We start from the raw sequence: 27,573 nt of genomic DNA, 5'->3' as shown, positions 1-27,573 counted from the left end.
GCTTGGGGCGAGGAGCATGATCAGGACATCGATTAAAAATATTATTTTTGAAATTTATTCCATACACAACACAACGTAAGCAAAATGTTTTTTTTCGGTATTTAAATGTTATCACTTCTTAACATGAACCTTATACAATTATGAATATGAAATGTTAATATGATTATTGAATTCTAGACAGCAAGGACCTCAAAATACATTTAGTGTAGACGTAAGAATATTCCTATATACATAACTGAAGACACATCCAAAGTTCACGCGAACAAAAATTTGAATAAAAAGTAACAAAAAAATTGTACTGCTAACATATGACTAAAATAACCCTTAATTATACACACATAGTTTGTGCCTGACATGAGTTACGCTATCTTTAATATATTACTTATCCCTTTATACTATTTACATAAAAGTTAAACTCTCTAAACACAAATCCAAGTTTACTTAAATGTATTTCCACTGCAACAAAACATGTGAGATAAAAACGAAAAATACAATAAATAAATATCATATAAAAGATTTACAAACACTTAACATCAGTCCTATAGAATAATACTATGTTGACTATGCAATACAAAAATAATTCAGTCAGATTTATATAATGGACGTTAATAAGACAGCGCACTACGAGTTAATTGAACTTGTTTTAACATGAATTGCTTAAGTTACGCTATATCGATTAACGCGGCGTTTAATTAGCAAGCATTAAACTGGAGCATCTATTGGAAATATTGTCTCAATAAATCTTTGGTGCCGATCGGTCGTTGATCACTTCGGCTCTTCGCAAGGTTGCCCCCCTCTTGATCTGATCCATGAGCGACTCGTGGCACACTTTGGGGTCAGGCTGCAATACAAATTAATTTCAATCAATTAAGCTTTCGTTTTTCAAAATAATGTAAAAAAAACTGCAAATTCGGTGGTGATTGGTTGTGACTACGGATATCTAAAGATTAGGATACGAAACGACGTACAAATAAAACGTTCCCGTCCTCGATTGTTCCGTTAATGTCGCCAGAGAGCGCAGTTGTTCCATTACCAACTAAGTTAAAAAAAATGGTTGCTTTCGCATAACAGTTAACACAAAGCAAACAAAAAAATACAGACAAATAGAACACTAAATTCTCAATAATAAGACATAAACATTGCAAAATTTTTATCGTAAACTATACATGAGTAAAAAAAATTCAAACTTTTACCAGTTTGCACTCTGTCCCATATTTTTCTTACACACGCAAGAGAAAAATGTTAGGAATAAAGTTGAAGAGAATCAAATTTCCGATAAAAAAGTCCGCGGCAGCATATTTCTATCTTCTACGCTTAGGTATAAATCAACTTTTAATTACCTACTTGACCACCGTTAAAATAATACAAATCCATCGCTTCAGTGCCTTTAAACATCTTTAGGGCCAAGGCAATTGATGACAGAGATAAGGTCTCACGACGTTTTTAGAGGAAATTTAACTCTCTAACAAATTTCTTCCAAACACTTTTCTTGTATCTTTAACAGTATTCACAACGTCTTGAAAAATAGTAGGCGAAGTGCATATTTTAAATTTTAAATAACTTTTTTCTCATGTTTCTTATGAAAATTTTAGTCGTATGTTTTTCTCAGTCTGTTAAGAGTGCAAAGCTAAACATTTCTGAATTTCTTCCAAGTGATTAGTGAATTGATTGGATTTAAATTATTTTAAAACGAATTGGCTCCGAGACAGTATAATGCGATTTTATTAATTTTAGAGACAAGCAACCCAATTAATCACAAATACTACTAAAGTTCTGATTCACTTGACACAGTTGAAAGTTGAAACACAAAGCGATCTATCTTTACTAAGGTAATAATAATAAAGATTTATTCTTCAGACACTTATTTGCTAAAAAACGGTAAAAAAACCTTTAAAAAATTTTTAAAAAGCCTTTAATTCTTTTTGCAAATTTTATTTCAATAAACCAATTACAAATTCGTACAATACACTTCAATCTCAAATTTCTCAAAAGAGCAAAAACGATCCTTTTCATTTTTAAGTATGTTGTATATCGTGTTATTAGCATTAATTTAAATCAAATAGTAGTGGCGTCCGTTTGCCTCCACATCAAACATTTTTATTTTTTTCTTAAAATAAACCGTCTGTTTATCTTAAAAAATGCACATGTATTTAATTTAATTTTTATTCTAGATTTTTTTGGATTATAACTTGTAATTAGCAATACTTTTTATTTCAAAAAATATTTTTTATTTATTATCACCATCACATTATCACTTTCTTAATTTTATAACTTAAATTAACTACAACAAACTGTTTCTATTAATTTTAAAGTTATCATTTACTGACTCAGTTTTGCCATAATGTGCATCGGTGTACGTAGATAAAGTATAGTATGTTACTCGGGAGATTATGAACTACTGAACAAGCACATTACTCGCTCCATCGTCGTTCGTATGCAATTTTTCCACACACCTTACGTATTATTTTCTACTAAATTTCTCACCTGAGCTTTGCTGTTGATGATTTGTCGTATTTTGGTGGCCTTGTGTTGCGTCGCTTGCGTGCTGTTGGTGATATGTTGCTGGGCCAATTTGGCGTTCAGCGAATCTAGGAAGCTCTGACCTGGGCCCCTTTGGACGATTTTGGTCGGTGGCGACTGAACCAAATCCTCTGAATGCCTCCGAGCAGTTCTAGGACTTAGATTCGGTGCCAACTTCGCACTTAGCGTCGCTATGAAGTTGGAACCTACACCAACAGGTCCTACACCAAAGTTAAAATTTTCAAAGTTTACTTCAAGTGTACCTGATCTGCGTTCGGCGCTTTGCGACCGGAAGCTGTTAACCCGGCGCGTCGCCGTGGGACTTCCGCATAAAACTTGCGAAGGTTGGGCGTAGACGACGCCCCCAGATTGCGAAACGTACGAGACTTTGGTCTGGGCCTGGAAAGTGCTGAGAACCGGCCCCTGCTGGCTCGTGGGTGTCGTGCTGTGGCTTTGATAGATGGACTGGGAGGAGGCCGACATGCGTCTAATGGAGTTGGGGCTGGCTGGGGTGTGTTTCAGTTCGGTGAGGGCTTTGACGGTTTCGGCAACTTTCATTCCTGGAATATTTGCGTTGAGTTTTGGGTTTGCACGGCGGGATTGCGAACCTGTGTGTTTTTGTTGTTGCGTGGAAGGCTCGAGGAGGAAAGCCGGCGGTGGCGGAAGGTTTTCGAGGCTTCCCATCGCCGAGGGTTGGGCTGCTGTGGAAGTGTTGGTTATGGAAGATGTGCGGCGGATTGGCGGTGGCGGCTTGTTGGCCTGCATCGATGCTCGACGAGCTAATGAACTTCGAATCGTTCCGGTCGAGTAAATAGCTGCCAAAGTATTTTTATCAATCAAAAGGATAAACTCCACCAAGCATAAACGAAAAACTAACTGTACTTAACCTACGGCTAGAAATACGATAAATCTCTTTAGGAAATTTTGCAGTCTGGCGAAGTTCACAAATAAGCCCTACCTACAATTTTAAAACAAATTCAAGGAGTAACTAACAAATTACGATTTTTTTGTTTATTTACTTATGGCTAAAAAGAATTAAGATTTCTTTTAAAAAGTTTCACCTAAGAGTACAAAAACTAAATACTAAGACGCAATTCGAGATACAAAATAACTGTTCTATACCTAAAAATCAATGCCTGGGAGTACAAATGAGGGTCAGACTACCTTAAATTAATTTAAGTTCAATTACTTTAGTAATTGCTTAGAAAAAAAGCAAGAACGTTAAAGATCCAGTTCTTAATAAGCAAACAAAAACTAAAAATTAAAACTGTCACGACAAACATAAAAACATGCTACCTCAAAATAAGTTCCCAATCTGGGATTTTTATTTGGCGTTCATTATTGTTCCAAAATACGTGACGAATTTAATAAAAAAAATGTAAATAGTAAAAATGTTAATAAAAAATGTGTTAAATAACATATATATTACTGGCGCGATAAAACCTCAACTATAAGATTTCATGGAAAACATTTTTCTAAATATGATTTATGTTTTTTGTGAAAATGTGAAAATCCGCACTGATGCGCCTAATGGCACCATATATTCTAAGGTATCACTAAGGAAATATTTGAGTCAAGATTATGGCTTTTATTCCTTTGTAAAAATAAAATGGTATTTTATCTCCTGCTTACTTCATGGTAAAAAGAAATTTTTGGTCTATAAAAATATGGTTTTACAATCATTGCTGTTTTTCTGTTTTTAATGTTTATAACAATTTACAATCAATATATGTAACTAAGCAATTAATAAATAATTATTAATAATAATAATCGTATTACACACGGCGATAAAATTAGATTTTATCTTTGAGAGCGGTTTGAAAAGATATTGGTGAATTTGGAATGGATTTTTTTTTCACTTTTTGGCTACTTTGTTATAACAATCGTAACACCTACTAATTAAAATTTGTGCTCCGTCCATATGATTTAAAACACTGCAAATACAGTTAGGAAATGTAAGAAAAAACGTTGTATAGAATTTTCCTACGCAAAAGTTTGCAAGACCATAACACTTTCTTTCACAGTTTAGGCCCTGAAGCCACAGACTCATTTCATTTATACCGAGAACACTTAAAAATAATTTTAAACCTAAATAAAGGGTTAAAGACAAAGATATCGAGCTGTCCCAAGCAAAAACACAGTAATCAACAATTTTGTTAAAAATGAGTTTTTGCTTTATTTTTGCATAAATTCATTTAAAAACTTATTAGCAATTCTTTGTCTATATTAATATGGGTCAGTTCACGGCGGTTTGCGTGTGGTTCGGTATTTTAAACAATTTTTGCAATGCCATGGGAAATGTAATGTAGTTTTTGGACATATTTTCTCCTTAAAAACCTTAAACTATTTGTTTACGCAGTTATGACTGAATTTTTAGTCATCATAGCATGTATAACATAAGAACATAGTTTTTTATTTATTTATAACCCATTTCAATTAATAATTTTTTGAAATGAAATAAAGCACAAATTGAGAATTTCTGGTGGGTTTTCTTAGCTCAAAACGTGTTGCTGGAATTTAGTTTGGCACAGAATTCTTTCCTTTTACAGAAACTCTCAAATGAAATCTATGAAACCACGAGTGAAAACCAGTGGTTTATCATCCACGAGGTGAAATAAACGAAAACGAGTTAAATAATACATTTTATTCTTTGAATTAGACTCAACAAGGTTTAAAATTGCTTTAAATCTGTTAATAATAATCTGAAGTTTCGTATTGAGAAATGCTAAACAGTTGTCAAAACTGTCTTACACAAGAGAAAAACCGAAAATTTTGACAGTGTCGAAGAATAATATATATTTTATAGATAATTTAATTATCAGAGAATAGATTTACACAATAATATAACTTTTGATCGAACTTTTTATTCACTTTACTTTAATTTAAAAATTTAAAGTAATCGTGAATTACTGGTTTTTAAAACACTCCGGCTACGCTGTCGTGCTCTAAAAATCGCATCTGTTTTAAAGACCACAATATCCATACTTTAATATACTATTTGGGTCTAATGAAAAATTAAATAAAAAGCAGTTAATACGTTACTACTTTGCCCCTTACATTACACTTTTTCTGTGTCTTTAACCTCGCTCACGGCGTTTTAAGGGACAGCGCGCAAAATTGGTAGTAGTTTGAATTTTATAATATAGTTTCCGGTTACTTTTGACTCTTCAGAATTTATTCAGAATTAAATGTTCTATAAATGCCTGCAATATTTTGTAAGCTTGTGCTCACCGTTATTTCTTATCCATATTTTTATTTCAGTGCTCTTGAAAGTTAGATTGGCGCTATCTAACGACGCAAATAGAACTAAACAATAGAGGGGACGATAATAACTCAAACCCGCTTTGCACTAAATATTTTTTTTATTTTCAAATGTTTATAAAAAAAATCTGTGAGAACGATACTGATACTTCAACATAATCCCGAAAATTAAACAGACTGAAAGTTATAGATTGTGAAGAGAATCAGTGTCATAACAAAAAAACTTGTTGCTTGGTCAAGATTAAACATTGGTTTCTCCACTTAGTGTGGCATATTTGTGAACCTGTGACTGTTAAATCTGGAAAACACCCACTCTAAAGCCAATGAATGAAACAACCAACCCCCACCGAACATAAATGTGCACTGTTGATTACCTGTCATGGATAGAGGCCTTCTTCGTGCAGAATTGAGGTCACTGTTGCGTGGAAGCGTGCAATACTTCATAGCCGAATCGTTAACATCTAACAACACACACACTAATAGTCACACACATGCTAATAAAAACCCTGAGTTGGTTAAGCTAATGTCGTGTTATGAAGGAAACAACCGATAACACCATGCTTTCGTTTCCGTGACAAATGGAAAATTCACACTTACCTTCAGCATGGGCGGGATCTTCGGCAGTAAAAGTGGTCTGACTTCCGTAGCCGCTAGACGATTCTAACGAGCTTTCGCTAGTGCTGCCATCTTTCTCACCTTCAGTGGCCGCTTTCTCGGTGGCGGGCGAGCCGATGAAGTCGGCCGGGGGCGGCGGCAGCGACATCTCTTGCGCCTTTTTGGCCGCCATGCTGGCCAGCTCGTGCATGTTGACGTACGTCGGCTGAACAACATCTGCAAAATTGCGGTCAGATGGCAAGTACGTAACCGAAGCCAGTTAATACTTTTGGTCAAGTGAGCTGGAAGAGACGACGGTTTTTTCACTAGCACTTGCTCGGAGGTGGTTGGGGGAAGCACACGCACGCCCTGCATCTCCGCTATGGTCTTGGCGGGCACGTTGGGGCCGCTGGGGCGCTCCAGAGACGAGCATCTCTGCCGAAACCAATTCAGTAAAATAATTCTGATTGTTACAAACAGTTAACTTACAGTCGGCAATGGTGGCTTGCTCTGAAGCGACTTGATGGAAGTTGTTGGACTCCTCGGTGGAATCATCTTGTTGTTGTTCTCTGTTGGCGTTATGGAAGTGACTGGACTCACCGGCTGTGAGAGGCTCTGGTCAGGTGCTTGGAATGTGTACACTGTAAGAGGAGGCCTTTGATGACCTTTTTCATACGCTGCAATGAAATGGGGTGTGATGATACAAAAATGGTGATTGGCTAGAGGAGTGAGTGCGGAAAAAAAATCAAAAGAACCATAAGCACCTGAAGAAATGGTATGAGGACGGTCGTTGATGATAGCCGAAGCCGCTCTTTCGAACTGCATGGTCTCTTGTAAGTTGGGCCATGTCGATGTTGTGGTTGGAATGACGGTTGCTGGGAAAGGAGTGCATGGAGTACTTGAACTGCTACTGTTGCTACTGTGTTCAGACATGTTGGAGACCTAAAGATGCAATATGACAACAAAATTAAAACTGAATTATGCAATATGACACACAGATGGTCTAAAATGGCGTATAAATCTTTAAAAACCTTATAAAAAACAATATTATTTCGCCAATAAAATAATTTTGTGTCTGACTTAATAAAAAAATAATTTGATATAGCGCTTTGCAGCGCAATTAACTTAATTCACTGTAATTACCATCCAACGTAAAAATCGTTCTTCAGAAGAACATTATATTTTTGTGGCGCCCACAAAAAATTGCCCGTGTTTTATTTTTTATTGAAGGAATTTTGAGAAAATTGAGAAAATTTTGAGAAAAGTTCTGAAAGTGGATTTTTTGACTGTTTAATTGCATTTTCAAGTACCATAACTGCCATCTTAGGCGCAATTGTCTTCCCTCAGAAACACAAAATTAACATAAGTGTTACATATCTTTATAAATTCTATACTGTGTAGTTTTTATTATCACGTTGGTTTTTACAGCTGCCTCAATGTTTCATAAGTAACAAGTTAAAAAATCGGTCATTAATTAAAATTCTTTCCAGATTAAATTATTATATTTCAATACAAATTTGCTAATCGAAAACGTAAAATATATGGAATGATTATCGACTGATTGAAGCTATTTTGTTAATATGGTACTTGAAAAAAACATGACTGAACAAACAAGTAAGACAACGAAGCAAACGAATTTGGAGTCTGCATAAAAACTTAATAGAAAAGTCAACCACTTTTTAAAGGTTTTCTGAACAGAAAACATTCAAAAACACCCAAATATAATATTTATATAGCAAGTGAACTATAAGGGTCTTAATGACCGTGGCAATTGGCCATGGTTAATAAAACTCATAATTCCCTTCTAAAAGTCCCAAAGGACTAGGAACTTTTATAGTTTCCGTAACAAAGGCAATATTTAATTAAAATAGATTAATAAAAAATAATAGTATATTATTATACGAGTTTTGTAAGACGTTCTATTGTGCCACGAATGGTTTTGGAGCACGACAAAGGAGTGCCCCAATAGAATAAGTGCCACAATTCCTTAATTGTGGCACTTATTCTATTGGAGTTTAAAGCCTTCTTTAAACGAGTGTAATATACTATTTTTTTCTATTTTATATTTTTGTTGTTAGTTTTTGTTTAGCTTCAAGCAATTTGGTTGGTCCATTCGCGTTATTAACTTTTAACAACGAATTAAATTTTAACAGAGCTTTCTATAAGCCGACCCTAAAAGTTTTCATATTCGAATTCGACACACGCCACACGGAAAACATAACGAAAATTCCCTTTCGTCTAAACTTTCAACGTCTAAAGTATGGAGAACTAAAATATTAGGTGCCAAAACAAAATACAAAACAATTCACGACGAAAAAAGAAAAAAAAAATAAGGAAAAAATTACCCCGAACTCCCACACATATTTTTCGAAAGCTGCGAATACGGTTAAAGATACCAAAAAAAATTGTAGAAAGTAAATTTTCTAGACAAAAATCGATCTATAACGGTTTAGACCCCAAAGACATTTAAAGTTCTGGTCCAAGAACTTTTTTGATTCTTTACTTTGCCCATTACACTTTTTTTTTAAATATATTTCGATAATTTTTTGACCTTTCCTCCTTGCATTAAGAATTTTTTTATTTGACTTATTTTTAATAGAGACTTCTGTTTTATTTTATTGTTTTTAGAACTGACGAGAACGTGGATGTTTTATTTGTACGTCTAGTATTTAGGTATTCGTAGTTTAAGGGATAGAAACAAGTGAAAATTTGTTGGACAGTGCTACAGATTGGCATTGGAATTAATTAGTACGTCATTTCAGAACCATCTGTATAATGATAAAAATTGTAAAAACAAAGTGTTAAAAGTGAAAGAAGTGTTAGAAAAAAAAACAAAATGAACAAAAGCTTTAAAATTCAATACCACCTACTCTTTTGTTAACAAATACGGAAGTCAAATGTAGTAGTTTTATGTGTGTTTTCTAGCGATTATGTTAATATTTTTTGTTTAACCAAGTTGTGACTAATATTAATCCCATTTTCCTTTGTTGCTTAGAGTGCTTTTTTCAATTCATTTATATTGGTATGTACTCGTATTTACGCGGCATTCTCTCAATTTAACTTTTTTAGCCAGCGAGTAATTTCCTAAATTATGTTAATGTAAAACATGTAGTAGTGATAAAAATAATAACTGTAAAGACGGTATTATTTTAGTCCGCAAAAAGTCGTATAAAACGGAAAAAGCTAAACAAACGTTTAAATGCGTCAGGCTTGAGTACTTCAGGCTTAAATTTTGATTAGTCATTTGATCTTTTTGTTTTTGTCGGTTTTTGTTGGTCATTTGCGTTTACCTGAGCAACACTTAACGACGACGGAGGTCTGGGATACAAAGTATCTTGTGACGTAAATCCGGAATCCTGGCTAGAGACAGACATGTACCGGATAGTACCGCTACGACCTACAGGCTGTGGCCGGAAATAAAAGAAAATAAAACAGAAAATAAACCAAAACAGTAAAAAACCTCCACGACGAAAAATACCTGCGACAGCGATCTCTGCCAGTGTGGATGACTCGGCGAGTGATGATTCTTCGAACTCCCCGACGAGGAACTGTTTAGTGAGCTAATTGAACACATCGATGACTTCCTGGAGCCAAGACTGGACGGCGAAGACGGCGGAGTCTGAAACGACCATCCACTGTCCGAGCTCTTCAGATCGGCGATGACCTGCTCGGACGCCGGCGGAAGGGTCGAGGGATCAGCCGTGTGTTTCTCCAGCTGCTGCACGGCCTCTTGCAAGTGCGACATTTCGGTCAACATGGCCACTTCCTCGTCCTGTAACGAGAGTTTAAGACCCAACCCGGCGCCTCCACCAAAATACTCACAACAACCGGCTTCAGCAACCCCACGAAAGTGCAAAATCGGCTGCGTTCCTCGATCAAGGCCGCTCTAACGGCGTGTTTTTCTGTCTCTTCGAGCAACTGCCGTCGCTCGGTTACATCCTGGAGGCCGCATTCTAGCCGCTTTTGCAGATCACCTCCTGCACCTTTGCGCATCTTCTTTTGCAAACGTAACGTGTCAGTGGAGCGTTTTTTCAAGTCGGCTCGCGCTCGTTTGTAATCTGTGGATGAGAGAGGGTAAAGGGTGCGTGTTTGTGTTTTTTTGTTATTACCTTTGGCATGTTCTTTATCGAGATTAAGTACAGTTTTTTTCCAGTCTTCTAATTTTTCTTGCAAGGGGATTATTAACAATTCCATAATTGTACTACAACATTACAAATAAGTGAAACGAAGTGTGAGAGAATTTATCATCACCTGGTAAAAGTTTTCATCCTTGCTTCAACGGCTTTATGCCTCAAACAAATCCTCGTTAGGGCAGTACCAATTTCTCTAGTTGCTCCTAAAACAATTAGCTCAATCAATCGCAATCATCTGAACCAATTTAAAAACGTATTTGGAACAATACAAGGTCGTCATGCTTGCATAATTTAATCAATTAATAAAATTCGGGATAATCATCTCTATGGAGCTATCCCGAGCCCAGGTCTATAAAAGTGAAATAAAAAGATGAAAGATACGCCTCGACAGCTATGCCCTTCTTAAGTATCGTCGAGTGCACTGGACTGGTGTGCAAGATGGAAAAGGCGATACGTGAGAGAAGAATTGTTGACCTCAATGTCCACAAGACTTACTTGAAGAGCATCGTGTGCTGCTTTGTTCAAGCTTGAAAGAACAAAGAACGACAATACGTTTTTTGCTCCAGCTCTCATTTTAAGTTCAAGTGTTGCAAAAAGATGCAAATTTTTTTAAATTATAGGCATATAAATCCCAAGAGGTTGACGACACTGCACAGCTGAAATCTGCCGCTAGGCGGCAGTGGCTAATCTATCTTAGGCGAACATGCAGGTGTCAAGTCTACAATTATCTTAACAAATTGCTCAAATTTAATTGTGATATATGAAAGGTTTTAAATAAAAAGAGTCTGTGTTGAGATATCATTTAATGACGTTTCAAGGGTATAATTTCCCGTTTCTTCAGATTAAACAAGTACAATTTTTCAAAACTCTAACAATAATATTAATAAAAATAAAAAAATAAATAAACATTAATAAACATATAATAATAAAAATATCTATGTCAGTTTTCCTTTTTATGCCAATCTTAAATCTAAAATTGAATCATTAACTAAAAACTTAAACATTACATCAACGTGGAAACCTATTAATACTATACAGGGTTATTCTTTTAGGACCTACATTAGAAACTTTTTACCGTCTAATATCGTTAGAGCTTTAAAATTTTGTGTACGATCCAAATCGATCATTCTGAAGCCAACTAAATTATTTTAAAAATACATGACCTTCCGGAACTACAAAAAATTAGCGCCATGTTTAAAATTTTAAATAGTAACCACACATTTTTATTGTATATTTGAACTGACCTTCTCAAGCTGAGTAAAATTTACCTAAATTGTTGATACTTATCTGTCATAGCTTTTGACATAATATGTCAATTTTTTTGTTAAAATTTTGATTTGCAAGAGTTTATCTAAGATATCGCAGCCCTTTAACCCTTTGCAATAAGTGAAAGGTTTTTTCTGCATTCGATAACTGAAGGTATGAAAAGTTTTCTAGAATTTTCGAAATTGTCAACTGTCAAAATTCATGGCTAGTATGATTTTTTAAAAATGGTTTTCAAAAAACTGCTATAACTTAGTTTTTCCAAATGAAACGACCTTATTTTCTTAATGGCATTCCTAAAAATATCGATATTTATGGTGACTTTTATCAATACGTCCTGTACATACCTCTTATAGTTTTTGAAAAAAATAAAAAAAAAACGGATTTTACCTCGTAATTTTCATAGTTAATCAAGCAGACCTTGTAAAATGGTCAACAATTGTCAAACTTCAATATTTTATTTAATTTTTATCTGGTTCATTATCGAATAAGCAATAAAATAATAATATTTATTTGTGGTGTATTATAACTTAGTGAATTATGTAAAGTAACTCAGTTCAAATTTTGGACTTGAATGAAAATGGCGAATAAATAGGTCTATTCCTTTAATTAGTAGCACAATTTTATCGTATATTTCAAAAGTTTACTTGACTAAATATAAAAATAATAATCCAAAATTCTGTTTTGCGATTATTTCAAAAACTGTAAGAGATATATTATATAGAAGATAAATTAGAAAAGAACCAACCTGCATATGATTTGTTATTTAGGAAAGTTAAAGACAAAAATGAAACAAATTTACAAAATTGATTGTAATGATTATAAAAATTGCTGTATAGGTGAAACCTGTCAACATATTAAAAATTGAATAAAACAACATAAATATCACTTATCTAATGCTAATACAGGACACTCAGGCCTTGTTGAACACTTTGTAGAAACTGGACATTCTTTTAATTATAACAACATAATTTTTTTACATAATGAACCTAATAAAGTTAAAAGGTTAATTTTAGAAAATCTGTATATCAAATGTTTTGACAATGTCAATATCCAAATCAACATAGATAAAATAAAATAGGCAACAGTTATAAAGATATAACAAAAAAATAAAAAATAATAATCGTCATCGCTAATCAATTATTTTCTTTATTTATACTTCAAAAAATACATACTTGTTGTTATACTTGTCACAATTTATTTATATTATGTTAATTTGTCCTTAGTACTATTTTATTAATATAGTGATGTTTTTTTATTTTAATTTGTTATACTGTTTACTGACTATTGTTATAAAAATTTGTAATTTACTTAAAATTTAGAAAAAAATAAGATACTGAAACGTGTACCCACCTATGGGTAAAAATAAAAGAGCCAAACTATTTTTCTTGTGATAGAAAGACACAATTTAAACAATTTAGAACAGGAACGAAAATTGTTGTTATGAATAGAAATTAATTATTAAACACTGATCGGCTCGTTTGCACAAAAGAAGGAGAAAAAATGTTGTATAGAAAAGTTGTTGTTTTTATGAGTTTTTTTCCGTGTTGAAACTAACACACGTATTTCTGATACACCCTCTATTTTTAAGATAACATTATTTCATTTATTTATACAATTTTCTATGTATTCTTGTTAGGTTTTACATATCATTTAACGATTATTTTTATATTAAAAAAAATCTTTTATTGTTATATTTTTCGCTGGATTTGGGTGGGTTCATATTTAACCATCTAACCTTCACCTTTCAGTGTTCCTTCCACCACTCAAATGTGTAAAGTCTTTGTATTACGTACTTCTATTAAATTATTATATTTGTTATTTCATTATTGTTTGTAGACTTGTTTAATCTGAAGAAAAGGGAAATTATACCCTTGAAACGTCATTAAAGGATATCTCAAAGCAGGCTCCTTATATTTAGAACCTTTTTCATAAATAAAAATTGTCTAAAAAAATCAGTAAGTCTAATTGTGATAGTTTTTTTATTGAGAAAACAGTCCCTTTTACACCAAAATTTATTCCACCTGTTTCTTGAAGTTACAAAGAATTTTTTGCTTGTCTTTCGCGTAATTCTAATCTAGAAAAATACGAAGCATTACTCCCGTTTCATTTTCGTAGATGCTTGGAGAAGTTGGTGCGGAACAGCCCCCTGATGAACCCGCGCTGCGTAAATCCGCCAGTGCTAGGCGGTGCTTCTCTCGGGGAATACCGCATCCAAATTTAGTTTTATTTTGGCACATTGCGCCCTTGATGGGCCAAAGTTTAGCATTTTGCGAGTCAGTGGGCCATAAGGGCGTTTTATCGAGGCACGCAGGATCGATATAGGAACCCTCGAAAAGCAAAGTCGGGTCAGTCAACCCACTGGCAGCGGATAAGCCACGATAATACCACGATTAGGTTTATTTTCGCTTTTACGGAAGCCGCCTTTTTTACAACCCACTCGTTGACATTCAGCTTCCTGAAAATCTCCGAAAGCCCGATTCATATTTTCACGCATGTGTGCGGAAGTTTCCCGGCATTATCACCGCTTATTTACAAGTCCAGGTGGTCTTGCATTTTTATCAAAGACGGAATTTAATATTTATGTGGTGTGGCACGTGGATGGTATCGACCTCAGGGTGCAACGCGATTTCACACGCAACCTCCCTAAGGGCTGGGAATTGTTTTTGGGTGAAATTGTAGCGCGGAAATTATTAAGTGAACGAAAGTAAACAAAATGGGATCGGATGCGACTTCTTTTCACCTTAACTCGATTTTTAACGAGGTAATGGCGGCTCGAGTCGTTTCGTTGATTGAATCAAATAATAAACGGCAACTTCTTCGACCAATGTTTATTATCATTAGCAACTTGCTCAGAGCTCCGAATGCACTAATCAAAATTAAATTCTAAACGGTGGCTCGAAAATAACTGTGTTTAGCCGTAACGACCGTAAATATTTTGGTTATAGATCCATCGATGATTCAAGAAACTGTTTTCACGGATCCAAACTAATAAAGCCATAATTCTATTTCTGCTGCTGAAGCAAATCTCGCAGCGATTTTCCAGGTGAGCGGCCCGTTGCCCTCGGAGCAGGTGTTAAGAAAGTCGCCAAACAAAAGTTTATACATATGAATGGGAAATTCACCCTGAGAATATCGAACGTGAAAAATCGGCTTCGTTATACTTCACGGATTATAACGGAAACGCCATTATCTGCAGCGAACACTTTCGAGACTGTTGCCTTATAGATAGATATAAATCTCGTGCATGATACCGGGTGAGTTTTTAGCGATTCGCGAGAAAAGTGGGAAAAAGTGGAATTGTAGTCGGACGCATCAGAACAGGAAATGGCAATGGAGTCGCTTTTTATTTTATTTACTTGTTCTTGCTCCCGCTCGATTTGTCATTATCGCAGTGTGTAACCTGAACTATGGGTGGAATGTCTGACAGAAGGTTGATGTCTAATCGAATTAAGGCTCGATTTGAACAAAAACGACATCCGTTTTATGGACGCTTCTATTTTTTCGACCGGCCTTTAATTGATCTATTGATAACAAATGGACGTAATAATAAACGATCGATGGAAAATTCTCCATCCATCAAGGCAGCGAAATACAAGCGCACTTAATTACTTCATACCTACACTTTTTCATTCAATTATTTTTATCGCGTTAGGAACGTTTTATAAAGATTGGCGTAACGTCGAGTTAAAATTAATTCACTTGCTGCGTTTAATAAAAATGTCACCGAGACTTAAAAACCACGGCAAAATGATTATAAAACTAGTCCATAATTCCCTCTAATTGCTGATTAATCAGAAATAACACTAATTTTTCAGAGAATAAAAATTGCAGCTGCAATCCGTCACGTGACCGTTTGAGATTTGATAAAGCGATTAAAAGTGGGAGTTATTGTTCTATTTACAGCACTGACATCTGCACCACAATAATATGGTACTAAGCACGCTTAAGTTGTGCCGTCCATTTATTAAAACGTTATTGCCAATTAATTTCGATGCTTCTGTTAGAGGATTCATTCCTGTGGTCGATCATATTTCAGTTTTCCAATAAACGTATCTTTTTTCATCGCTGAGACTAGTCCTAGACCGTAATATTAAAAGAATTGTGACAAGTTATGTACCGATAACACAAACTGTCTTTAATTTTGTTCTTTCAAAATACTAATTTTAACTAATTGTGAAATTAAGTTTTTTAGCTGGATAGTGGATAGGTAAAGAAAGCAACTCTACAGTTCGTAAAGAACAGTAGTTACCAACATTTTTCATCTTGCGAACCCTTTCTAACATCCAACAGAAATTGGCGAACTCCTTGTACAGTTTTAAGACAATAAAATTTGATAGGACAATTATTTCTTTGTTGTACATTTGGAACTGAATGAATGTTAATGATACGAATTAAAAAAAATTAATACCTATTTTTATATTTTATTAATTTTAAAATTAAGAACAGATTACAGTAAATACTTTTGCAAGAGGTGTTCTTTAAACAGACATGTTTTAACGTTGGTTTCATAGCCAATTCATTTGAAGGAATTTTAGTAAAAGAAGTTGGATCCAGTGTTTCGATTTATTTCGAAAAAATTTCATTGATGTTAGCAAAAAAATTCTATATAAAAATGTAGATACGAAAACACAGAAATAGGGTCAAATTCCCTATCAAATAACAGTTTTTGATGTAAATGTGAAGACAAAAAGTTCTTACTTAACACAGCAATTTTCTATTTTTAACAAGAAAGTAACGAAAATGTGTTAGACAAAAGGAAAAAAAAAAGAATAAAAAAGTGCCAATGTTATTTTTGAACGAAGTCTAAAGAAGTAATTAGAACTTGCTCTAACTTCAAGGCCATTTAAGTTCAAGTAAATTACTGAAAACTGATAGCCAATTTTCACAACATATAATTATTGTTTCCTTCGATAAATAAGTTGTTTTGCAGTAGAAGCGTCCTTTTTCATTAAACTTTTTGTACGAAAAGTTGATTTTTGTCCATAATATTATAATACAATTATGTTTTCATAGGTACAAAGTGGTAATAACTGTTTCAGGTGTTCGATAAAAACGCGTTCAACAAACAAAAATCTATCTAAAATCCATAAAAGTATAAATTTTGATGAATAATTAATTTTTTAAAGAAATTTTTTGCGGCAAAAAACTAAATAAGAACAATTTAAGGACCCAGAAAACTGCTGTCAATTTTGTCTGTTAAATTTATTTAAATTTATTATCTTGTAATTTTGTACGTTAGCCATTTTATAAAATTCCGCCATTACACTTTTTTACTTTTTACTTTTATGGACGAACCCCCTTTATACACCGGTTGGGAAACACTGGTATAGAAGATTTTTATAAACGAAATCATTTGCGCAACCATTTCACATGTTTCCACGTTTTTTGATACATATTCATTTGCTTCCTGTATTATTTCGTTTGGTTCGCATAATAAAAGGCCGCGATCAAGGCTATGAATTATTTTGTTTGTGGTGTACAAACACTGCAATAGCTGAGTGATTATTATTATTGCACATATGAGCCAAGTGTACGATAACAATAACCGCAAACAGCTCGGTCGACGTTCTATTTTGAAGCCCGCAAATTATCCAATCACGAGATAATACAATCAGAGATGCGATATTTTAAATTAAAACGGCTTGAGTTTTTGGAGCAGACATGTGATTGCGTATCCTGGTTAAATAATCCGTGTATTTTTTCATAGAAAGCCGTTCGATGCGAATTTTGAACGTATTATTTTAATGATCTCGCACGTGTGAGAATCAGACCGGTGCGGTCGTTCCGTCGTTTCCCATTTCTTGCACAAACTGCCATTATTTTGAGCCATCTAATTGCTTGTTGCATTTTTAATAATATTTGTGGCTTCAGTGATCGCGTCCGGTCCATATATTAACGGAAATCCATGTTGCGCGGCCTGAATGCCGTAAATTTCTTCGGGGTTGTGATTTTTCGAAACGGATAATTTACGAGTTTCCATTAAGTGAGTGGATTTTCTGGCGAGTGCAACGGCCTCCGACGTCTCGACGTACTTGCAGGAAAATTCTATGTAGGTCAATCAATGAGCAAGCACGCCATTTATGCTTCATTTTGGACGGATTGTTATTGTTTTGACCATTTTAACGAGACTTGCACGATCGAAATCGGTCGGAAATGCGCTGTTCGAGCGAAACTTACTTCAACCATCACGTATTGCTTGCTGGATTGACTATTGAGTGATATTACACCGAGTGGCCATATGCCATGCTGCAGCACCGTAATCAGCTGTCACGTGATTGAATGACTTCATTTGATCACAGGATTTAATGATTAAAAAAAACATATTTCCAGAACCTGAATCTAACAACAAACAGGTAGTTTAATTTTTGGAACAAATAAACCAATAAATTTTACAAGCTGATTTTTTTAGGGCTTACATTAGAAACTTTTCAACTTTTAATATAGCTAGAGCTTTAAGATTTTGTATATAATCTAAACCGACCATTCTGAGTTCAACTAAATTATTTTCAAAATGGCAGAATTACGAGAAATTGACAAAAACTTTGAAGTTTTAAATAGTAACCATTTATTTTTATTGCATTTTTGAATTCGTGTCTTGAAACTGAGTAAAATGTTGGTTGTTAGTACTTATCTGTCATATTTATTGACGTATGTCAATTTTTGTATACAAATTTTTTTTACAGGGGTTCATTTAAAATATTACAGCTCGTGAACCCTTCGCAACAAGTGAATAATTTTGTGTATTTTATAGCCAAAGGTTCGCAGGGTCTTCTCAAATCTTTAGGATTGTCTACTGTCAAATTGCAAGGCTACTATGATTTTTTGAAAATGATTCAAAAATGATTATAAAACAGTTTTTTTTCAAATGAAATAACCCTGTTTTTTCAATGACAAACAAAAAAACATCAATTCTTATATAAACTTTTATTAACATCTTCTTTGTCTTTTACAATTTTTGAAATAATCGCAAAAAACAGAATTTTAGCTCATTATTTTCCTTTTTAATCGAGTAAACTTTCGAAAAATACGATAAAATTGTGCTATTAATTAAAACAAATGTCATATTTGTTCATCATATTCATTCAAGAAGTTCAAAATTCGATGGTAGACTGACTAGTTACTTTACGTAATTCACTAAGTTATAATAAACTATAATTAAATATTCCTGTTTAACTGCTTATTCGCTAATGAACCAGCTAAAAACTAAAACAAATATTGACAATTGTTGACCATTTTACAAGGTCTACTTGATTAACGATAAAAATTACGAAGTAAAATCCGTTTTTTTTGGATTTTTTCAAAAACTGTAAGAGATAGGTATAGGACTCATTGATAAAGTCACCATAAATATCGATATTCTTTCGATTGCCGTTAAGAATTTGAGTTATAGCAGTTTTTTGAAAATCATTTTGAAAAAAAATCATACTAGCCATGAATTTTGACAGTTAACAATTTCGAAGATTCTAGAAAACTCTTCAAACCCTCGATTATCGAATGCAAAAAAAAATATTCACTTATCGGAGAGGGTTCAAGGACTATGATATTTTAGATGAAACCTTGCAAATGAAAATTATAACCAAAAAAATTGACATATGTCAAAAACTACAACAGATAAGTACCAACAACTTAGATAATTGTTACTCAGCTTGAGAAGGTGAATTAAAATATGCAAAAGAAATGTGTGGTTACTATTTAAAATTTCAAACTTGGTGCCATTTTTTTGTAGTTCCGAAAGCTCAGCCATTTTGGAAATAATATAGTTGAACTCATAATGGTCGATTTGGATCGTATACGCAATTTTAAAGTTCTAGCTATATTAGAAGTTAGAATGTTTCTAAAAGAATCACCCTGTACATAGAGCTTTTTCGTTTACAAACCAAAATCCCCCCTCCGTTTAAGTTCAATTCAAAAAGAAAATTAGAGTGACAAGAAAAAAGAATTTCTTTTGTGCTCACTGAGTTAGATAAAAAATTTCTATACGTGTTCAATCTTCACGTGTCATAATTTTATTATTTAATTAATTTTTCTAGTGCAGTCATGCATTTTGGGAGGGAAAGAAAAACTGACCAATTAACTCGTTCAGGAAGGAAGCAAATATGCAAAAAATATCAAAACCTGAAATTTGATATTTTAAAATCACACTCAACGACTCCCATTATCGAGTATTGTTATTGTTTCATACATTGCAGCTGATGAGTGATGACAACATTTTTCCATTTTAATTAAATACAAAAGAGATGATTTATGGCTGAATCATTCTAAAATAAAATGTAGGGCGAATGTGTAATTAATTCATTGTTATACACATGTATTCACAAATTAAAACAAAGATTCCCTAAAACTATTTGTTGCAACTACTACTATCTACAGATCTTATCAAAAAAATTTCGTATCGTATCAGAAATGAGGGCAGAATCCGTGCCAACATTTAGCAATGTGTAGCGTAAAAAATGCGAGATCAAACAAACAATGGAACACTTTGCTCATTATTGTAAGAAAAACAAAATAAAATCGAAAATCTGTTTTTGTGTCCAAATTTAGAAAATAGTAAAAAATATGGTTTAAGAGCAGGCAGTAAAGTGGAAGTGTTTTACACAACTCAGTCCTATAATTAGGCGTCGAAATAAGGACACGAGGTCCCCAAATTAGTGCCAAACCGTCATAAAGTTTGTTTGTTTCTCGTCACCAATGTGGTGTTTGTTTTAATGCGATTCCAATCTGCTCTTGATACGTTGCTAATAAAATTTAGTAAGCATTTAACCTTGATATACTTCCTGAATTCGCGAATAACACGAAACAGATTTTGCTTCCATGCGTGCCAATCTACATAGACTAGATAGTCATCTTGACACCTATACCCTACCTCTGGCATTGGTGGCGGAATCTGCAATCTTCTGGAATGCTTCCAAGTAGGCTGTGACCGCCAAGATTGTCGCCCTAAAAACACACACAATTGAAAATTTACTCAAGAAAAAAAAAACAATTAAAAGCGAAATTCAGCCTTCACACTTACTTCAATGAAGAGTGAAGTTTCGCCGCCTTGGCGATTAAGTCCTCCCAAAGCGGCATTCCGTTCTGAAACAAAAAGACTTTTAAAAACGCAATCCTTCCCTAATTGATGCTCAATATTCAGAAACCATCACAGAAGAAAAATTCTTATTGTTCCGTCCCGCTTACGACTTAAACTGTTTATAAATTGGAAAAATAAACACGTCTCTTGTAAACATTTCGGATGTCTGAAGGTGGTACCAACGACCCAATAATAAGAACCAGATATGGTTACGGATTCTGGCCTTTTTCTGAAATTATATATCCTTGGATATGTTAATCGGACGTAGTAAAATAATTCGAGTGAAAACGTGGACGTAACTCGAGACGTTTTTTTCCTTTGGTACGGCTCTTGTTTCGTAATTTTTGAAGCTTGTACGTTGGAAAGTACTTCATTCATAAGCTAAGGCCCACGCGGAAGCTTATTTGGGTTAGGTAAACACCCACGGCTGCCATTAAACGGCCTTGTAAGCACAGTTTTAGAGATTTTCGATAACCGCTAACCGTTAACCCACCAATTTCTTTGGAGGAAGATTTAGTGTGGGTGATTGCGCACGTCACAGCTTTGGTAAAAAAGGTCTAATTGTTGCAATTTCGTTATTATTGCTATCATGTCCGTTTATTTTTGCCGTTTTCTGCGAAATCACGTACATAGAATTACTGATTGGTGTGCGTAGCGGTACCTTGACCTAAGACAGTCACTCATAAAAGCGACTGTAAAACCATCGTCCCACTGGAAAACAAAACTTCGGAATCGATGTCTTTCGGGTGACACGAGAGGGAATAAAGAAACAATGAGATGTTTATGCAATTTGTTTTTCAGTGAAAATAAAGCCGTCTGGTTCTGCTCTGCAAACTGTGACTGTTTTCTTTCTGATAAAATAACCCACGGTGCAATAAGAATAACAATCATGTGATTGTAACGCATTCTTTCTTCGATATGCAAAAATTCAATTGAAACCATTAGAGCTGTTACCAAACAAATCTGAATTCGATATTGCAAATGCAAGCCTTGACATTTTGGTTTAGGCAACTAAAATAAAACTTTTACTACATAATTAAACGCAGTGATTCTCTTTTAATAAACTATTAATGAACTGACTGTTATGACAGTGGGAAGTTTGAAAATGATATTGTCTATCTATTGATATTATTTTTTATTAAAAACAAAAATAAATTAGCACTGTCTTACAAGAATTATTGAATAAATAAAATTTGTTTTTAAAGACCTCTAAATGTCTTGAAGCGTCCCAAAAGACAAAACACTGCCTTAAAAATAAACATTACTTTCTGTATTAGGGAGCGCTGTTAAAAAATAGTCGTTTGCCGTGATATTTACCAGATGAATCGACGTTCTGAATTAATTAATAACTGCTGTGATAAAGCCACAAGCAATAAACGAGAACACTTGTATCTTCTGTTATAAATTTTAAGGTCACAGAAAGATTTGATTTAAATCAAATGGTTCACGTATATTTTTTTGTAACCTTTCTGTGATTAAATAATTTTCAATCTGGAATATATCATTTTACCGGACCGCTTGTTTTTTAGCGGACTAATCATGTAAAAACAAACATAGTTATTATTAATAATACGACAGCGAAAACACAAGCTTAATGTTTGAGGGCTATCGTTATGCAACGAGCGCATGCGAGAGCTTTAAGCCATTTCGTATTAGTGTTATTAAATTTTTTCTGTTTGAACATTTTAATTTAAAACACGTTGCTATGGGAAAAGTGTTTTAAAATAGTGTTGATAATCTAGGACTCAGTAATTAAAAAAAGGTTTTAAATGTTACCAACAAAAAATATATTTTTAATTTTTTTTCGGAGCATTTTGGCGATATGGCAAATTATCACAATATGTTTTAGTGGATTTGTTTTCAGTGAAGAAATGGGCTTTTCCGGCCCAGAAGTTAATTCCTGAAATTAACTTTGAAATAGATGAATAGTTACCACGCCTACAACTAGACACCAGAACTAATTTGCAGTAAACCCAGCAATCACACCGAACTTGCATCCACTGTCAGCCCCATAAAGGCCACCCCTGAATTTTAGTAGAGCAAACCCAAGTCAGCCTCTTGAGAATTCGATATCAGCATTGTGGAGAGTTAGAACGGAAAAGCTCAATCGTGCATTCAAAAAGAACTCGAAATTTTTTTCTCAACAGGGCGGTAGTTTTACCACAACAAAAAAGTATGAAACTCACGGAACATTTTTACTCATTAAAATTATTAACGAACGTTAATTAATTCAGTTTATGTGACCTGACCCGTCCTAACCCGTCCCCAGTTCACATGAGGGTAATTCCCAAAGGTTTGAAGCTTTTTTACCTTCACTAGCCTTTCCTGTCGTAATATGTTTACACAACGGAGTTAAATAAACAAAAAGAAATTAATAACTCCATTCTCTGATAAATTGCCCTTTCGTTATCTTGTGCACAGAACAATCAATTTGCTTTTAGTGATATTTGATTGTTTCCTGGTCATTAAATTCGGATTTTCATTTTCCCAAATGACGGCTTTATCTTTTTCATTTTAGTTAGGCTTTAGTCGTGTGTAAGTATAGCTCGGGGAAAGCCATAAAAGAGCCGAGTCTATTAAATTGAATTTGTAATCGATCAGCTGACAAACGATGTCGGCTGCGTTTTACAACTTCTGTTAGAAATTTCTACCTTTTACCTTATCGCAAATTCAGTTATAAGATAAGGTTAACAGACACGTGAACGTGCTGTTTACTGAAAGAGGGTCGGTTATAAATCCCAAAAACCAATGCGCATAAATTGTTCCACGGACTTTACGAGGGTCTAGATATTTGAAAATTTATACTGCAGGGAATTTACAATAGTAAAGAATATTTGACGGCGACGAGACACAAGTAATAATACGCGACACAAAGGTCGGTAAATGAATATTAATGAACAGAAGTCGCATGACTATTGTTTGCTTGTAATAAATGTACAAGTGATAATATGAATGACAATTTGATGTAACAATAAATAAACAGTTCTGAGTTCCCTCTGTGCGGGTACTCCACCGACACTCATTTTACATAAATGCCAAAGAAAGTGGTTTCAGTCTCGTAAAATGAAAATTTTATGTATTCCGTTGTATTAAAATTCTTCAACCCCATTAACCCCAAGACCTATGTTACCACATAAATAAAACTGCAAGGTGTTGCAATTCCGAAAAGTGGAACATCAACGGCCAATTTCCGTTGTTAATTAAATTGACGAAAATATCCCAACGTGCATGGTCTAGAAATATTTCCGTTTGGCTTGGAAAACATTGACACCGAGTTAAACTTTCAACATGACCTGCTCCGTCTATAAAAAGAACAATAATTAAAGCGAATTTGATGCTGACAGCACCAGGAAGTGCGGCATTTTGATGCTGTTCAACGATTTCATAAATAAATAACGCTTCCATGAAGAAATTAGGTATTGCATAGCCGATACTTTCATATTTTTTCGACGGAGAACTGGTTAAATTGCCCTTTCGAGAAGAAACAAGCATGGATACATTGCGCGTAACATGCAAATTTACACCGAAAATTGGTTCGTTTTCCCCAACGCAAATAATTTCAATGATTTACCGTTATTTTGCAATATTTGACTACTGATTTAACTTTTTAATCCTTTTTTTACAGATAAGTTATCTGTGACATAATCATAGTCTCTTCAAAGATAGACCAGTATTATGCAATTCATCAAAACTCACGTGTTACTTTATGTTTTACAAATTATTTTTAGATAAAAATGACATGTGTCTCAAACTTTTCGGAACTCGTGCCAAAATCAACTAATAATTTACAGTTGAAAGTAGATTTTTGCTTATTTTGGACATGTTATTTGGTTGACGAGTAATTACCTGTAACATACATTATTCATTTGTTCTGCTTGCGGTGGTACAACAGGTGAAGAAATGACAAAGCCAAATGTAAAGGCTTTCCTTATACGATAACTATAATAAGCAGTTTTATTTCTCATTTTAAAAAACCAGAAACCAGCTCACACAATGCCTACAAAGTGTCCGAAAATACGGACATATGGCGTCAGCTTTGTAAGGGGCGGCCCAAAGATTCCTAAATTGATTTTCTCACGCATTTGACCATTCACTTGCAACTTTTTGAAACATACAGGGTGTCCCAGCGATGTGAAAAAGTCCATGTGACGTTTAAATCTTAGAAAATTAATCTTCTTTTGTTTTTTTAAATGGAACAACCTATATTTTTTGCATTTCTAAATGTAGCTTCTAACAATTAACAAATTATTTCAAAAATTACGCAAAATGGACCAATACAAGTTTAGATAAAATCATCAGTATATAAAGCAACGTCCAAAAATGTTGAATTAGAAAAAAAATAACTTTAGTGTTTTTTAATATTGGACACCTGTATATATAACGCAATATTTTAGAAATATGCAGCAGTTATGGAGCTTTTTCGGAACGTTGGGACAGCCTGCATAGTAGTTTAAAATTCAACAATTTACTGAATAAAATATTCAGTAAGGTCAACAATCACGCAATTCCTTTAGTGTGGTAGCAGAAAAAATATTACCATTAAAGTCGGTCTGACAACTCAATTACATAATAACGCATTTTCAGACACACTAACCACAAAATATTATGGTCCTGTATAGCAGCTGTTTGTTCGGCTCCTGATTGTACAGCAACTTCTAAAATCTAAATTATGTGTTGAAGAATAAATACATCAAAGAAACAGAAATTGTTATTAGCAGAATTTCGTGACTCGATTTGAAAAAAGTGATTAATTAATGTTTATTTAGAAAATAAGGAAAATGTTTCAGGACAGACCCTTCAGCGAGAAGAAACTGTGAGTCAAAAAAAAAAATTCTTCAGCTTCAGACCCTGAAAAGCCGAAAAGTTTCTTGTGGATTAAAACCAGTTTCTCGGAGCTATTTTTGAATTACCACAAAGCAGTTAAGTTATTGTTAAGTTAAGTTATTATTAGTAAAAAAACATATGAAATTGTATTTTTTGATAAACCTATAAGAGATTCTACCATCGAAGAAACAAAAATTCCAGTTCAGATAGTTAATTCTAATGATTTTAATACGTACTTTCAAAAGTCTACTCTTTTACTGAAAAAGAATATTATAAATAATGTTAACTGGCAATTACATATTCTTTTTTTACAGTAGATGGCCTGAAGTCTCTTCTAAATTAAAGTTCAAACATTCTTCTTCAAAATTAGTTCGATAAAATAATCTTGCTTTCTTGTATTATAGCAACGTTTTCTTTGCACACCATAAAATTTTACAATAGATAATGGTGTTTATGATAAGCAACCCTCACAACAAGATTTTGACAAAGGTGACCCGAAAATATTTAAGATACTGATCAATTCGTCTGAAAGACTACAGCCTGCCTGCAATAAATCACACAATAATTTTGCCTGAGTGATTAGCCTCGGTTTAAGGTAATCATAATAAAAATTTAATGGTGTACAAAGAAACGTTGCAACAGCAGCATAAATCGAAATTCTCATATTCTCATACTTGATAGACAAATTTTATCAATTGCAATGCAAGATCGATTACATTTTTTATTCACCGTAATTGTTTACAGCTAGACACGTTTTATAAAAATTTTATCTCTAAGCAAACACTTGTCGCGTTTTAACGGTGAATCCTAACACAATTTTGGTTAATCGGGTTTGATTCTTTTTCTTAAAATTCCGTCCATATCGAATACAGTAAAAACTCAATAACCCGAACCAATTAAAATACAAATTAAGTGAGCTAGTTAAAAGTATATCTCGGCTTTATAGAATGTATGATTGAACTATACCGCAATGAACTTGTATTTATGGTTTAGGGTTAAAATAGGTTCGGTTAGAAGAGGTTTTGCTGTAAAAGGGCAAAAATGCTTCAATTCCCTGTAATTAAAATCAGGTTTATCGCAATGCCCCTCGCCCATAAATCTCCCCCATCTTTTCCCATTTAAATCCCGGGACCCTCACCTTCATGTCCTGTATTATCTGCTGGAAGAGTCCGCCTAAGGCTCCCGACTCCCGTTCGATATGGCCCTCCATCATTGCCACCAAAACCTACCGCTCACTGAACATAAACGCGTTTTTAATTCAAAACACCGACGATTTCGTTGACAAATCACCACATTTTCGTCTTTTCGAATGCAAACATCGCGGACATTGAACACACACCACCGTACACAAAAAAGTTTATCACTTAAACGCGGCTAAATGGTCACACGAACCGAACAACGGGACTTTGGAGCACGTTTGGAGAGAGTTTTGAGGTATGGTCAAGTCGGAAATGAGGAGAATGAATGGATTACATCGCGATTCCCAAACAAACCTCCACCATTACAACATTGCTCTCGTTTCTCGTGTGTTTTCTTTCTATTATTACAAAATCTCCCCTCCCGGGAAAGAGCAGTGGCGCCGGAGACTCCGAAAGCAACCGAAAGGAAGTTTTCAGCTGAAGAAAGCGTCCCGACATCTAGAGGAAGGGAGCGAAATAATGGGTTGGTAAAACAGAACTTTACACCATTTCCCGCCAACTATTTAAATGTTTACACAATATACGGCACAAAAGGAAACAGAAATCAAAAAGAGTAGTGTTTTTCCCGGCATACGTACAAAATGAACTCGTAATGTATTAATATATGTAACTGTGTATGTAATTACAAGTCCCTTGTCTGAACTGTTTGTATGTAAACATCATTACCATATTAAACGCAATAAAGAATATTAGGAAAACACATTTG

At 34.1% G+C, this 27,573-nt stretch overlaps 1 protein-coding gene and 1 long non-coding RNA gene across 6 annotated transcripts; one reads left to right on the top strand and one right to left on the bottom strand.

Annotated features, from left to right (window-relative positions):
* Window positions 1-41: 41 nt before the first annotated feature.
* On the bottom strand, window positions 42-27,254 carry mim (missing-in-metastasis). Of its 5 annotated transcripts, none has more exons than XM_008197452.3 (17): window positions 26,807-27,253; window positions 20,788-20,849; window positions 20,638-20,711; window positions 10,627-10,711; window positions 10,485-10,576; window positions 10,198-10,433; window positions 9,854-10,147; window positions 9,666-9,779; window positions 7,140-7,317; window positions 6,865-7,052; window positions 6,663-6,810; window positions 6,379-6,612; window positions 6,156-6,242; window positions 3,129-3,335; window positions 2,784-3,080; window positions 2,485-2,741; window positions 42-841 (listed from the first exon to the last, which is right to left on the bottom strand). In XM_008197452.3, exons 1-17 carry the CDS (start codon window positions 26,879-26,881, stop codon window positions 734-736), a joined length of 2,736 nt encoding a protein of 911 aa, XP_008195674.1. In that variant the 5' UTR covers window positions 26,882-27,253; the 3' UTR covers window positions 42-733. The 5 variants fall into 5 exon arrangements, with proteins under 5 accessions (XP_008195674.1, XP_008195675.1, XP_008195676.1 ...); XM_008197453.3 differs by having other exon boundaries at window positions 6,865-7,016; XM_008197454.3 differs by lacking the exon at window positions 6,156-6,242 and having other exon boundaries at window positions 26,807-27,254.
* Window positions 793-1,220, top strand: LOC135265774 (uncharacterized). Its single transcript, XR_010333629.1, has 2 exons — window positions 793-926; window positions 1,042-1,220. It is a non-coding gene; the product is annotated as an uncharacterized LOC135265774 (long non-coding RNA).
* Window positions 27,255-27,573: the final 319 nt, after the last annotated feature.

The sequence above is a fragment of the Tribolium castaneum genome, chromosome 3, assembly GCF_031307605.1.
Source record: "Tribolium castaneum strain GA2 chromosome 3, icTriCast1.1, whole genome shotgun sequence".
In the NCBI taxonomy this organism is placed as follows: Eukaryota; Metazoa; Arthropoda; class Insecta; order Coleoptera; family Tenebrionidae; genus Tribolium; species Tribolium castaneum.
Note: the sequence above shows the minus strand (reverse complement) of the source record. Positions and strands in the feature narration are given on the sequence as shown.